The sequence below is a fragment of the Eptesicus fuscus genome, chromosome 14 (assembly GCF_027574615.1).
Source record: "Eptesicus fuscus isolate TK198812 chromosome 14, DD_ASM_mEF_20220401, whole genome shotgun sequence".
Taxonomy (NCBI): Eukaryota; Metazoa; Chordata; class Mammalia; order Chiroptera; family Vespertilionidae; genus Eptesicus; species Eptesicus fuscus.
Window position 1 is genome coordinate 63,086,796 of NC_072486.1, and position 14,049 is coordinate 63,100,844.

Below are 14,049 nucleotides of genomic sequence, written 5' to 3' on the forward strand. Positions count from 1 at the left end.
AGAAACAGCCCTACTGAGCAAAATTGCTCTAGAACTTCATTTTCCCACGTTGTTGCCTACCTGCCCCTCTACTGAGATTCTGACTTCCTTATTTGAAAGGAATGTATGTCCCTTACCTAAGCAAAGGCCTTTTCATGCTGTACTGGATCATTTCCTTCATCATAAAAACATGACCTAGTGTGTCCTAGCTAAGAAATAAAATTTTAAAATCTCCAAACACTCTCCTTTGATTTTATTTCTCCTTTATTTCTCTGCCTCTCTTCAAAACATGACTGCTGGAATTATCTGCACTCACCTCTCCTCCCCTCTTCAGTCCCAACCCAATCAGGTTCTATCTTCGCTAAAATATCTCAGAGCCCTCCATCTGGCCAAATCAAATGGCCGTCTTACTTGACTAAGCAACTTTTTGACCGTTATCATCTCCTTGAAGCACTTTCTGCTCTTGGCTTCCAGGGCATGAAAGGTTCCAGTAGCTCCTCCTACCTCCATCTCTTCTTGTTCATGTCTCCTTCTATACTGGACCTTTAAATACTGGAGTAACCCTGGGATCGGACCCTTTTCTTCTCTTCCAGTATCTCCTGTAATTTCATGGTGCTCTGCCATAGATTTGAATGTCATCTATATGCTAATGACTCCCAAATGTATATCTCTGATTTCTCTCCTGGCTCTAGATTCACATATCCAATTCAACATATTTACTTGGATGTCATTTGTTGGAAGCTGCCCATTGCCTTCACTAGCAGAAAGAGATGGACAAGGAACCCGGAAGGCTGGTCAACCTTGAGGCTCTGGAAAGGGTCAGAGCCAAGCACCCACTGTTTAGTTGAGACAATGGTAGCTGAAGCAACTTCCACCTTTTAGTCTTATGTAAATCCTGGAATTGCCTGCCTAAGGGCTATGGGTGTACCCCAGACCTGAATAAAAGGGATCGCAAGGCCAGAGCAAAGCGGAGTCCTCTCCTGGGCTCCCGCCTGGCCCCCGATTCCCAAATTAGTATTTTCTTGTCTAGTCTCTTTCATTTGTGTGTGGCCTCCTCCAGAGCCCGAACCCTGAACCTGAACCCTGAACCACGAGGGACGTGGGGGGGGGGGGGGTACACTCGCAGTCATTACCCATTTCAAACTCAACATGTAGAAAACATGTCTTAAATGCTCCCCCTAACCCCCACGTCTTCCCATCCCAATAACACCACCAACCAACCAGTTTAAGACAGTCATCTCTTATCCCCCTTCCAACTCATCACAAATCCTGAGGGCTTGACCTTCAAATTTATTGTTAATCATCTTCATTTCTATTACTCTAATCGCAGTAATCACCACTTCCTGACTGGACTACTGCAATAACTTGCTGACCAGACTCACTGTTTTGACTCTGTTCCCTCCATCCAATTTCCACACAGTGGCCAAAGTGTTCTTTTTTTTAAAGGTAATGTTTGTTTTTTTAATCTTTTATTGATTTTTAGAGAGAGAGGAAAGGAGAGGGGGAGAGAGAGAAAAACATCAATATGAGAGAGAAACATCAATCGGTTGCCTCTCCCACACACCCTGACAAAGGATTCAAACGGCAACCTGGGCACGTGCCCTAACCAGGCATCAAACCTGCAACCTTTAGGTGCACCGGGACAATGCTCAAACTGAACCACACCAGCCAGGTCTAAAGTCTAAAGTGCTCTTTTTTTCTTTTCTTTTTTTTTTTTTAATGTAAAGCAGTATATCACCCCAGCCCTGGCTAAGAGCCTCCCACACCTTTCTGTTAAACTTAGGATAAAAGCCAAACCTCTCAGCTGGCCTACAAGGCCCTTTGTAAGCTGGCCTCTGCCTGCCTCTCAGAACTCTTACCAGGGTCCTCCACATGCACTTTGTTACAGCCACAATAGCCTTTGTACTGTCCTCCAAACACATGAAGCTCATTCTTGCCTCTGAGCTTTTGCAGTTGCTATTCCTTCTGCCCAACTGCTTTTCCCTCAGATCCTTCTCATTATTCAGGTCTTAGTTCAAATGTTACCTTCTCAAAGAGGATTTTTCTAACTACCCTATCAAAAATAAACTCCCTTTTCACCCCATCTCTATCATACTGTTACACTGTATTCACAGCATATTGCCACTTGAACATGTGTTGTTTATTTTCTGCCTCTCCTTATAGAATGCACTCTTCATTAGGGCAGGGATCTACTCTGTCTTGTTCATAGCTGGTCCTCCAAGTCTATGGGCACTCCATGAATGGTTGATAAACAAATAAATTAGCTCCATTTTACAAATAAAGAACCAAGTGTCAGAAAGATAAAAGTGACTTCCCCACCCTAACCAGTTTGGCTCAGTGGATAGAGCCTCGGCCTGCGGACTGAAAGGTCCCAGGTTCGATTCCAATCAAGGGCATGTACCTTGGTTGCAGGCACAACCCCAGTAGGAGGTGTGCAGGAGGCTGCTGATCGATGTTTCTCTCTCATCGATGTTTCTAACTCTCTATCCCTCTCCCTTCCTCTCTGTAAAAAAATCAATAAAATATATTTTTAAAAAAATAAAATAACTTGCCCAAGAGCACCAAGCTTGTTTTGTGGCAGAGCTGAGCCCAAGAATCTAGGTGCTCTGAGACCATTGCTCACACTCTTTGCCCTGTGCAACACACCTCCATTTCTCTCCTCCCCCATGAACTGTCCACTTCTCCCGCATCTACCTTTGCTTACATCTTCTTTCCTCCCCCTCTTCCACCTTTTCTTTGTCCTCTCCAGGCCTGCTTCCTGGACTTCCTTTTTTCTCCATTTATACTCTTCTTCTGGCTTGATCTCCCTTCTCCTGGGAGAGTCCCTGCTGTTTTCTAGGGCAGCTCCCCTAAACCTTCCGGAAGCTCACAGAAATAACAAAAGCTGCCTCTTTATTTGGTGGTACAGTGGAATGTGGGACACCTGCCTTGCTGCTTCCCAGAGACAAAGGCAATGTGGGTGTTAGAAGAAAGGGATTTTGGGGCCACAGCTTGGTCCTAGGGAGCAAAAGAAGCGTTTTCATCCACTTCACTTAAAAGAAAGAGATGTATAGAGTCCCCTCCAGTCACATCTCATGGGCTCACTGCTTTTCCCAGGGTGCCCTTTGAGGGCCAGGAAAAAGCAATCTGGTTCGGAATTCAGTCCTGATCACCTACCCTTGGCACTGACCAGGAGAACCAGGGAAAAGAGATGAAGGTGTGAAGGGCGGAGGCTGAAGGAGAGAAAAAGGAGAGAGTTAACCACAGGGAGAAAGGGTGAAATGGGAGGGCGAGAAAAGGAAGACAGAAGTGCCAGGCAGAGATGCAAAAAGAAAGAAAATTGCCCAGCCGGGTGTGGCTCAGTGGTTGAGCATCAAACCAGGAACCAGGTCACTGGTTCAATTCCCTGTCACGGCACATGTCTGGGTTGCAGACTCAGTCCCCAGTAGGGGGTGTGCAGGAGGCAGCCAATCGATGATCCTCTCTCATCATTGATGTTTCCATCTCTCCTTCTCCCTTCCTCTCTGAAATCAATTTTAAAAATTAAAAAAAACACACACAAAGAAAATTGGGTAAAGAGGGGAATGAAGAGATGAGAAGAAAGGATGAGATTAGTAGAGAGAGAAAAAGGAGAAAGTGCTGAATTAGGTTATGTTTGTCTGCTATGCTTCAGCCAAACCCTCCGGACACAAGTCCCCGGAAGACCTCTACCTCTCCAGCCTGAGTTCTGGGAATTACCTTGGAGCTGCTGGATCTGCTTGGTGAACACCTCTGCCTGCTGGGCACTGGCCAGCCGTTCATCCTCCAGGAGCCCTGCAATGAGACAGGGGCCAGCATCAGGCCTGGGATCCAGCATCGGGCCTGGGATCCTGCATCGGGCCTGGGATCCAGCATCGGGCCTGGGATCCAGCATCAGGCCTGGGATCCAGCATCGGGCCTGGGATCCAGCATCAGGCCTGGGATCCAGCATCAGGCCTGGGATCCAGAATCGGGCCTGGGATCCTGCATCGGGCCTGGGATCCAGCATCAGGCCTGGGATCCAGCATCGGGCCTGGGATCCTGCATCGGGCCTGGGATCCTGCATCGGGCCTGGGATCCTGCATCGGGCCTGGGATCCTGCATCGGGCCTGGGATCCAGCATCAGGTCTGGGATCCTGCATCGGGCCTGGGATCCAGCATCAGGCCTGGGATCCTGCATCGGGCCTGGGATACTGCATCAGGCCTGGGATCCAGCATCAGGCCTGGGATCCAGAATCGGGCCTGGGATCCTGCATCGGGCCTGGGATCCAGCATCAGGCCTGGGATCCAGCATCGGGCGTGGGATCCTGCATCGGGCCTGGGATCCAGCATCGGGCCTGGGATACTGCATCAGGCCTGGGATCCAGCATCGGGCCTGGGATCCAGCATCAGGCCTGGGATCCAGAATCGGGCCTGGGATCCAGCATCAGGCCTGGGATCCAGTGAGCACAGAGCCTGTAGGCCAGGCCCTCTGTCAGACACTCACCCTGCAGCTCCAGGGAGTCGTCCTCGTGCTGCCCTGCCAGCTCCCGGGTCTCTTCCAGCTCTGCCACCAGCTGCAGCACCTGAGCCCTCAACTCCTCGAGCTCCGTCTCCGTGAGGCTCAGGCCCCGGTGCTTGCCCAACGACAGGGAGCCCATACCGCCACCTTTCTGCACTTGCTCTTCCTCTTCTTCCACCTCTTCCACCTCTTCCTCCTCCTCCTCTTCCTCCTCATAGAGCGCTGGGAGTAACACTTCCCCTAGGGAAGACACCCATCCCACCTGAGAGTCAGAGACAACTTCCTTTCAAGGGTCCTTCTAGGGCGGGCGCTCAAACTCACTGGCTCAGGGCAGAGATGTTATAATAGTGCCACCTGGTGTCCCCCAAGCACCCCCCTGGACAGGACCTGCACTCATGAGTCTTCAGTTGTGAGGGTCAAGTTTGGAGGTAGCCCATTCCCTTCCAGGCCCTTTCTGGACCCCTATTGCACCTGGGGGCCTCCCATTACTGCCTTTGGGCCACCTGAGCAGCCGGTGCTGGCTCAGCCCCGTGAAGCATGAGGATACCTGCGTCTTCCGGTCCTGGCCCCTGGGTAGTGGGACAAGTAGTCAAGAAGGGATTCAGACCCTGGGCATATCTCAGGCCAAACAGGGCAAGAGTTACAGTTTGGGGTTTGTAGGAAGTTAAAAATTATCCTGGTGGCTTGTGAGAAATTAGCCTTTCCATAATAAAAAGGCATTGCCTGTCAGCAGGCAGAGAAAGAAACCACTTAAATGAAGTGACTCTGAATGTTTTACTGGACAAACATGGGGGCCCTTTCAAATGTGCTCTTTTTGAAATTGTCTACAAGGTCCACCTTCCTTTCCCCTGCAGAGTGTTTGCGGGGGGGGGGGGGGGCCTTCCTCTCCGTTTCCTGAGGGTAAGGAGGCCCCTCCTCCCCCGGTGACCACAGCGCAGTTTTCGGGGTGTGCTTGTGCGTGAGAGAGAGCCTTCCACGCATTGGAAACTGGGGTGTGCGTGCTCCCTGGCCTCCGGTTGGTGAGCACCCTCTCCTTTGCTGCAATGCAGTTCCTCTAAATAGCAAACATCTTATCCGGATTGTGATGGTTTGTTTCGTTGTAAAATCTGAATCCCTGGTCTTATTTTCTCCAATAACAGCAGCCTAAGGTTCGCCTGGGGTCCCCTGAGTCACCGGTCCCCCTTGGGGAAGCAGGGTTGCCCACACTGAGTGTGCACAGAAGTCCTGGAAAAGGGACCAGCATCCCTCCCGGGGCCTGGGGTTGGGGTGTGTGGGAACACATGAGTGTCAGGAGTCTGGCCTGCCCACCGGCCCCCTCCCAGGCGATCTCTTTCAGGCAGTGACGATCCTGGAGAACCAAAGCCACAAGGCCTGCATATGAAGTTCGTGGTGGTGGTGGCGGCACAGGAAAAAGAATTCACACGCTCCCTTCCCAGCTTTTCAAAATAAGAGACAGCTTGGGATCTGGGTTGAGAGGCAGCAAGAACAAACCCCCTGCTGAAAAGCTCTGTCCAGCTGAGGCCTGTCCGCCTGTCTGGCAGCTCCCTCGGGACGCACAGCCTGGTTAGGTGGGGACTAGGGCCCCACAGGGATGCACCTGGAACCTCCCTCCAACCCGGAGCCCCGAGGAGGGCAGGAGGGGGCTAAGGTGAACCGAGGAAAGAGCTCTGACCTGGCTCAGAGTTCTGGGGTCAGAGGGAGGGAGGAAGAGGGGCGAGAACTCGGGCGAGGGGACGAGACATACAGCTTTCTGGGAAAACTCACCCTCCATAGCTTGCATCCCCCGCCGCTCCAGGGAGCCCCAGCGTTTCTTCCTCTCACATCCCTCAGACACCTCGTAGGAGCCTACAGTGGTCACTGTGGAACCTGCCAGCAGGGACAGAGGGGGGGCTGTCTGATGCCAGGGGCGGCTGGGGCTGGGGTGCAGGGCCGAGCAGGGGACGTGCCTTCAGCCCTTTGGAGCCCCGGGCTTTTAATTCTGGAGGAAGTGCTCGGTTTACTCGGCCTCAGCCGCCCCTCCAGCTGCGCCAGCGGGGACCCCGCCCTGCACCCTCCTCAGCACCCCCAGTCCCAGCCTCCTCTCCCTTGCACAGACGTAAAGGGTGTGTGTCTCTTTAGCCCAAAGGGGACTGGAGGAGAGAGACAAGGATGGGAGAGAGGGCAGGAACGAGCAAAAGAGCGGCTGAAAGGGTGAGGTGGTGCGTGGAGGGAGGCAGGTGCTGGGGCGGGGCTGCGGGCAGGGGTCTAGGCCAGAGCCGCCCCCCCCGCCCCGTTTCTTCCGCGCTCGTGAGCCTTCGGGCCGGAGGGGTGCAGGGTCGGGAGCCTCCAGGGCTGGAAACCCCAGCGGCTGCCCTGACGAGACGGAGAGGGCGCGGGAGAGGGGGCCAGGGCAGGCGTGGCGGTGGCGGAAGAGCCAGCCAGGAAAGATGGAGACCGCGCCAGGTGGGGGGTGGGATGGAGGAGGAAGACTTCGGAGGGAGCGGAGCGGGGAGGACCCTGGGTCCGCAGGGAGCAGAGGAGGAGGAAGGCGGTGGAGAGTGAGGAAGGGGCGGCTCTGACCTGGGCCCGGGCAGCTCCAGCTCGCGGCGCCCGCGCCGGCCCCGGCAGCCGCCTCCATGGCCGCTCGCGCCGCCGCCGTCCCCGGGAGCAGACGCCGCAGCAGCGCGGCCGGGACCCGGCGGCCGGGCGCAGGGGCGGGGGCGGGGCGGGGGCGGGGCCTGGGCGGGCACCTGACGCCGCCCCGCCCGCCGCCGCCGCCGCCGGGAAGCCCTCCCTGCACCGCGGCTTGGGAACCCGGGCGGCGCGGGGCCACGGGGAGGGCGGGGGAGCTTGTCCCCGAGACGCCGTGGCCGCGCCGGGGAGCGGGCGGGCGGACCGCAGCTAATCGGGCGCGAGGCTGCGCCCGAGGGAGCCACACGGCGCTTTGGTCTTGGCGCGGGTCCTGCCGGAGTCGGCTGCGCGCGGGGACCCCTCTGCGCCCGGCCAGGGCCCGGCCCTCTCGGTGCGCTCAGTGACCGGGAGGAAAGGACGAGGGGGTACCAGCCTCCCGGCCTGTCCCTCCAAGAGCGCAGACACTCACTCCTGCACGCAGGGCTGTCCGCGCGGAGCCCCGGCTGCCGCCCGAGCCCCCCGCCGAGGCTTCTCGCGCCCCAGAGGTGCGTGGAGGAAGGAAGCCAGGCCCTGTCTCTGCTTTCCCGGAGCCCCCGCCAGTCCAACCAGGGACCGCTCCGGGCCCCCCCAGCCCGCGCTGCCCCAAGACCTCCTCTCTCCACCGCCCGGCCTCCCCGCCTGGCCCCAACCCCCGTGGGCCACGAGCCCCGAGCCCCACGCACCCCACCCCCTGTAGCCGTCTCGAGTGGGAACTGCTGACTTTCCCTCTTGCAGGAGACGTGGAAGCCCAAAGGGCTTGTTTCAGTGATTCAGTTACTCATCCAAGGACTGTCTGTCTCCCAGGCGCCCAAGGCAGTTCTCGCATCTCTGCGGGTCTCAGCGGGGCCAGAGCGGCAAACACTTAGGAACAGGGGCGTCCCAGCGCATCCAGAAAAGTATTGGAGATTCCTAAGACTTCCTAGTACGATTTCACCCTTAGGGAGTTAAATGTTGCTCAATAACGATAATGTTGCCCTATAAGAGTCCCCCTCTCCTTCCCTCCCCTGCCCTCCCCTCTTCTTTCCTTCCCTCCCCTCTCTCTCTCATCCCCCTAGCCGAGTGCTCTGAGAGATGATGGAGGTTTCATTTGCTCCCCAGAGATCAGGATTCCACTCTATATCCTGTGGTCAAAGTGATCCCGTTGGGGAAAGGCTGTTGAACAAGCCCACCCAGACCCTTCCGGAGGGTCTGCTGCAGATATCAGACCTGCCCAGACTTGGGGAGCAGGACAATCGTCAGGGATGGAGGAAGGGGCTGCCATGGGGAGGGTGGGCGGCTTAGAGCTCTAGTGACTGACAGCCTAATGCTGGAAGCCCAGTGGCTATGAGGTCTGCCATAGTGCAGCTCCTCCTTCTGGCTCAGCCAGTGGGGTCAGTGAGCAGCTGATGTCCACTGCTGACATTTCGGCCGATGGAGGGAAGGTCAAGGGAGGACAGTGTCAACTAGGACACCCAGGGGTCCAAGCGCTCCTCAGGGAGCTCTGACCCTGGGTATTAAGACTAGTTTCTCCCTGGCTCTTGGGCGGCAGGTCAGCTTTCACCCTCGATTAGGAGGGCTTTCAGGGAGATCTGAACCAATCTATTCTCAGGACCCAAATATGGGCAAATCCTGGCCAGACCCGCACTGGGTTGGGGCAGGGGGTGGATTAGGGGGCAGGAGGGAAGGGCTCAGCAGCTATGGGGGGAAGTGGACCAGGGCCCAAGGATGCAGCTCCCAAGTGCCAGCAGAGGTGGGGGTGTCAGGTGATCAGCTGAGGGAGATGATCTAAATTAATCCTTGTAATCCCTGGACTCAGGACTCAGCCTCCCTCCTAATCCATCCCAAAGCTCATCCTCTCAGGATTGATGCGGCCATTTATCCCCCTTTACCCTTATTTCTAAATGCCTAGATCCCTTCATTATAAGGGGGGGAAATGTAAATCTTTTAAACATGCAGAAAAATACAGAGAATAACAATAAATATCCACTGAAATCCAATTTCTGTTCATTTAGAGATAGCCCTTCTAGTTATAGTTTTACAGTTTTATTCTCTATGTATGTATTCACAAACACTACAGAATATTGACTTGCGTTTAAAATCTATCTAAATGGTATTATACTGCATACACTATTCTGCAAACTTCCTTTTTTCTCAAAAATGTTTTACATTTATTCATGAATTTTAACTTCTGAATACTATTTCATTGTTTGAATATACTGATACAACAATTTATTTATTCATCTTTCTGCTCAGGGGCATTTAGAATGTTTCCAGTTTTCTGGGTTATAAACAATGATGCCATGAACAGTGCTATGCATGCCTCCTTGGCATATATGTAAGCACTTCTCTAAGGTAGGTACCTAGAGGTAGAATTTCTAGGTCATAGAATATGTGCTTAACTTCACGAGTTAAACTTTACTGGTTATTGCTAAAGTGCTCTAAAAAGCTGTTTGACCAATTTACACTCTTTGTTTGTTTGTTTGTTGTTTGTTTGTTTAATATATTTTATTGATTTTTTACAGAGAGGAAGAGAGAGGGATAGAGAGTTAGAAACATCGATGAGAGAGAAACATCCATCAGCTGCCTCTTGCACACTCCCTACTGGGGATGTGCCCGCAACCAAGGTACATGCCCTTGACCTGGAATCAAACCTGGGACCCTTGAGTCCGCAGGCCGACGCTCTATCCACTGAGCCAAACCGGTTTTGGCCAATTTACACTCTTAACAGTGGCTTCCAGTGCTTGATTAGATTCACTAACATAAATTTCTCTGCTCACCATTCCTTCTTGCACTCCACTCCTTCCTTCTTGTAAAGTATATCCTTTGGTGGCATGTCAGTGAAAGTTTTCAAGTGGTAAACATTCTCAGCCACTGTCTTCAAACGTCCGTATTTCACACCATGTAAGTGGAAACTTAGTGGACATAGAATTTGAGGTTGTCAGGTTTTTCTTGATCTTTTGAAGATATTTTATTTTTTTCTATAATATTTTGTTGCTAATAAGAAGTCAGCCAATATAACTATTATCTTTCTAGGCCAGTGATGGGCAACCTTTTGAGCTTGGTGTGTCAAACTTCGCCAGAAAACTGAGCATAACTCAGGTAGTGTGTCACTTTGAGGAAAAAACATTATTTCGCAAATGTTTCATCCTCAGGAGCAGCAAATGTTTCATCCTCGGCATGCGGCCGCCTCAGCGGCCGTGTGTCATCAGAAATGGCTACGTGTGTCAGTGCTGACACGCGTGTCATAGGTTCGCCATCACTGTTTATAGTAAGAGGCAATGAGAAACCCATCATGCCACTGTGACAGCCTCTTCTCTTTTATTTGGTTTTGTCTTCCTTCCTTAAGTCTATTATTTGGGTTTCTTTTTTTTTTTTTTAACTAAATTTTTGTAATTTTCCATATTTTAATTTTAAAATTCTATTGTATGCAAATTTTGTGTGTGTTTGAGGGGGTGCTGGGTAAGGAGATAGCCACATTAATTCAGTCTGCCATGTTGCCAGAAGTTCCACTCTGGATTTTCTATGTTATTATTAATCCTAACCATCTGTATGTCTGTAAAGTGCAAGAAGATTTCACATACTTTCTCTGAGAAATAAGTATTACTGTTCCCATATTACCAAGAGGAAAATTGAGACTCAGTTTTGAATCTTAGCTTTTGGTCTTTGAATCCTGTGCATTTCATAGCTTGGGTTTTACACGGGGACCTGGGCCACATGTGTGCTTCTACTCCAGAAAGGGCAGGCAGTATATGTGTGTGGTAGGGGTGGGGAGGGCAGAAGAAAAATAAATCCAGGAAAAGCAGGGCTCGTCCGGGATTTGAACCCGGGACCTCTCGCACCCTAAGCGAGAATCATACCCCTAGACCAACGAGCCTGTTATAACTGCCTCCTGCCAGATGTGCCTTCCCTGCCACATCAGCTTCAGCCATGGTTTGTGGTTTCCAGAGGTGGCTTCTCTTTTCCAGCCTGGCTCCCAGCCCAGGCTGGCTGCACGCCCCAGGCCTCGCTCTCTCCTGCTCCTCCCTGTCGCACTTCAGGGCTACACAGAAACCCGGTATCCTAGGCAGGGCCCCTTCTTACCCGTCATCGGTCTCCCCGGGGCTCCCACGTGGAGTTCCTGGGGGTGCTGCTGGGGAAGGGCAGCGAAGAAGCCAGCCTCCAGCAGCCTCCACTTTCCAGGGAAACCCAGGGCTCAGGGAGGCTGTCTGGGATCTCCTGCACCGATGCTGAACCGGGTTCCTTTCTCACCTCAGGATCAGGCCTCCAAACCTAAGAGCCTCCTGGGTGTGGGTGCGGGAGGCTGCCCCAGGTCATTAGTCAACTCTGTTGACTAATGAGTTTGCCAACCACTGGGATAGGGGCTTAATCACAAGGAACAACAACAGCCTGTAATTATTGGAACCGAGAGTCTAGGTCAGTGGTCGGCAAACTCATCAGTCAACAGAGCGGCAAACCGCGAGCCGCAGTTTGCCGACCACTGCCCCAGGTCACCTTCACTGTGGGAATTTGCTAAGTTATTCAGTTTCTTCATCTGTCAGTTGGGGAAGTAACACCTGCCCTGTCTGCCTTACAGACGGTTTTGAGGATCTGCAAGCTGTAAAGATCTATACAAAGGAACGGGGTTATTATGATGGCATCATGAGGCCGGGGGAAGATACACAATAGGAAAGCTGCCACTTAATGCTCACGATGGGCTGGGCAGTGTGCTCCCTGCTTTACAGATCCCACTTAGTCTTCCAACAACCTGGTGAGACTGGTGTCATCCCCACTGTAAGAAGAAAACTTGCCTAAATTTAGCTTAGAAGAGGCACGTTTATTTGAATGGAAGCCTGTTTTAAATTCAGTTCACACTGCTACCCAGACTTCCTAGAAAACCAAGGATGGGGATACGTACATCCGGTAAATACCCTCCCTCTCTCCGCTGCCCATCCAGCCCACGGAGGCTGCAGGGAAACCCTGCTGACCGGCCAAGGGAGGCCTGGGTGGGGCCCTTTGGGCTGAGAGTTTCCCAAATGAGAGTGACCGGGAGGTCAGCCTCAGAGAGTGGGGCCTTGTGGAAGACTGCACCCCTCACACCCAGGGGCCCTTGCTTGCTCCCAAGGGAAATGTCCCCCCCGAGGCCGGGAGTTCCAGGGGCAGAGACCTGTCCTACTGGCCTGTGGGTCCTGCCCCGTGTTTAGTACTTGGCGGTCATGCTAACAATACAAACGGTTCCCAAGCATTCCGTGTGCTTGGCCTGTGTAAGCGCTTTACCAGGTGAATCTCGTTTCATCCGCACAGCACAGCTGTTGTAGACACCACTTAGCAAATGCCTGTGGAATGCACGAGTGAGTAAAAGTCAGGAGTTTGCACAAAAAATCGCTAGGACCACAGATATTCAGATGAATCCTCATCCCTTGGCTTGAAGTAGAAACCATAAGCCCGAAGAAACCCTCCCACCCGCCGACCATTTAAGCAGGCTCCCTACTGAACCCACCCCTCTCGTGGACAAGCAGGAGGAATGGCCCCACGTTAGAGAATGGATTGGCCAGCATTCCGTTGTACCCAGGGGGTAAAATTTCATTATCTCCACCCAGGAGTATCTGGACCAGACAGTTGGCTCTGCTAACTAACTAATCATGGCCAGAGGAAAAGGCAACAGCTCATCTAGTCGAAAGCCAGTCTTTTTTGGGTAGCCGTTCCCCAGCTTTAAAGTGGCTTTATAAATAAAAGCACACCCAAGGCGTTGTTCCATTACCTCAGCAGACATTCCCCGCATTGTTCATCCTGGTGGGTGTGCCAGGGACTGAGGTTGCTCCCAGCAAGGGCTCCGAGGGGGATTTTACTGAGAATGTTTCAGGGCTGAGACCAGGGCTGGGCCCCAGCCAGTGCTTCCCTCTGGGGGTGCTGCTGGAATTTGAGGCAGGATCCTTCTTCTTGGTGTGGCCTGTCTGGAGCAAGGTTCTGCCCACTAAATACCAGTAATCATTCCTCTGTCATGGTGTCAGCCATAACCCCCTCCACACCCTTCCCCCCCCACACACACACACACACACGTGTGTGTGCACTTCCGGGTGTGGGCTTCCGGGGAGAGAAGTGCTGCCCTGGTGGAAATCCCTTAGCCCCGACCGTGCTCTCTCCTTCCAGGTTAAAGTGACTGTGGCCTCGCTCTAGGGGCAGTGGGACTTCAGGCCCGAATGACTTCTCTCTGCATTTAAAAAGCCACAAATGGAATTCTCCGGGGAGAATCTACTTCTGAGACTTTCCTCCCATCTTGAGGGTAGCTTTTAGTCAGGCAAACCCTTGGATGGTTCCCCATTTTCATAAGAGCATGTCAACCCTTTCCTTACCTCATCACTTACATGGAGAGCCCTATGGGTCAGAGGTTAACAGGCAACATTGTCACAACACATCATCTCAAGCCACTGTGAGCACTTTAGCAACGACAATGAAGAGATTGAAATTGTTCAAGGTTTTGCTTACCTTCATTCAGTCATCAGTTCAAATGGAGACCGCAGCCAAGAAGCAAAGAGAAGGCCAGAGACGCAGAAGGGCAGCGATGGAAGAATTAGGAAAGGTCATCAGAGCAAAGATGTGTCATTGGAGACTGAGGCTGAGATCATCTGCACCCTCTTATTCCAGTTACTATGTATCGATGCAAAAGTTGCACAGTAAAGATAGCCGATAGGAAAAAAATGGATTCATTTGAAATATGGGGTTGGAGAAAGGCCTGGGGAGGGAGAGGAGTGGGGTGGAGGGGGTCAATGGGGGGATGAAAGGGGACACCTGTGATACTTGCAACAGTAAAGATAAATTAAAAGAAAAAAGAAATATGGGATTGGAGGAGAGCTCCATAGACACCCTAGACCAGGGGTGGGGAAAGTCCGGCCCATTGGACATGCAAAGGCCGAGATGTCATTTGGTCGGGCCCTGCCAAGGCATTAGGGATGAGTTAATTAAATGTT

At 52.6% G+C, this 14,049-nt stretch overlaps 1 protein-coding gene and 1 non-coding gene across 3 annotated transcripts in view; both read right to left on the bottom strand.

Annotated features, from left to right (window-relative positions):
- The window catches only part of CCDC136 (coiled-coil domain containing 136), a 28,831-nt gene extending 21,696 nt beyond the window's left edge, over positions 1-7,135 (bottom strand). Inside the window, exons 1-4 of one of the 2 annotated variants that reach the window (XR_003613306.2) lie at positions 7,037-7,135; positions 6,242-6,343; positions 4,463-4,717; positions 3,697-3,771 (exon numbers count right to left, since the gene is read on the bottom strand). Coding sequence is in view for 1 of the 2 variants with exons in the window: in XM_028129061.2 (XP_027984862.2) it covers positions 3,697-3,771; positions 4,463-4,717; positions 6,242-6,343; positions 7,037-7,094 (490 nt within the window). In the remaining variant the exon portion in view is untranslated. The remainder of the gene's footprint in view (positions 1-3,696; positions 3,772-4,462; positions 4,718-6,241; positions 6,344-7,036) is intronic. The other variant, XM_028129061.2, reaches the window with a different exon arrangement.
- Positions 7,136-10,907: 3,772 nt separating this feature from the next.
- Positions 10,908-10,979, bottom strand: TRNAP-AGG (transfer RNA proline (anticodon AGG)). Its single transcript has one exon. It is a non-coding gene; the product is annotated as a tRNA-Pro (tRNA).
- Between the last annotated feature and the right edge of the window lie 3,070 nt (positions 10,980-14,049).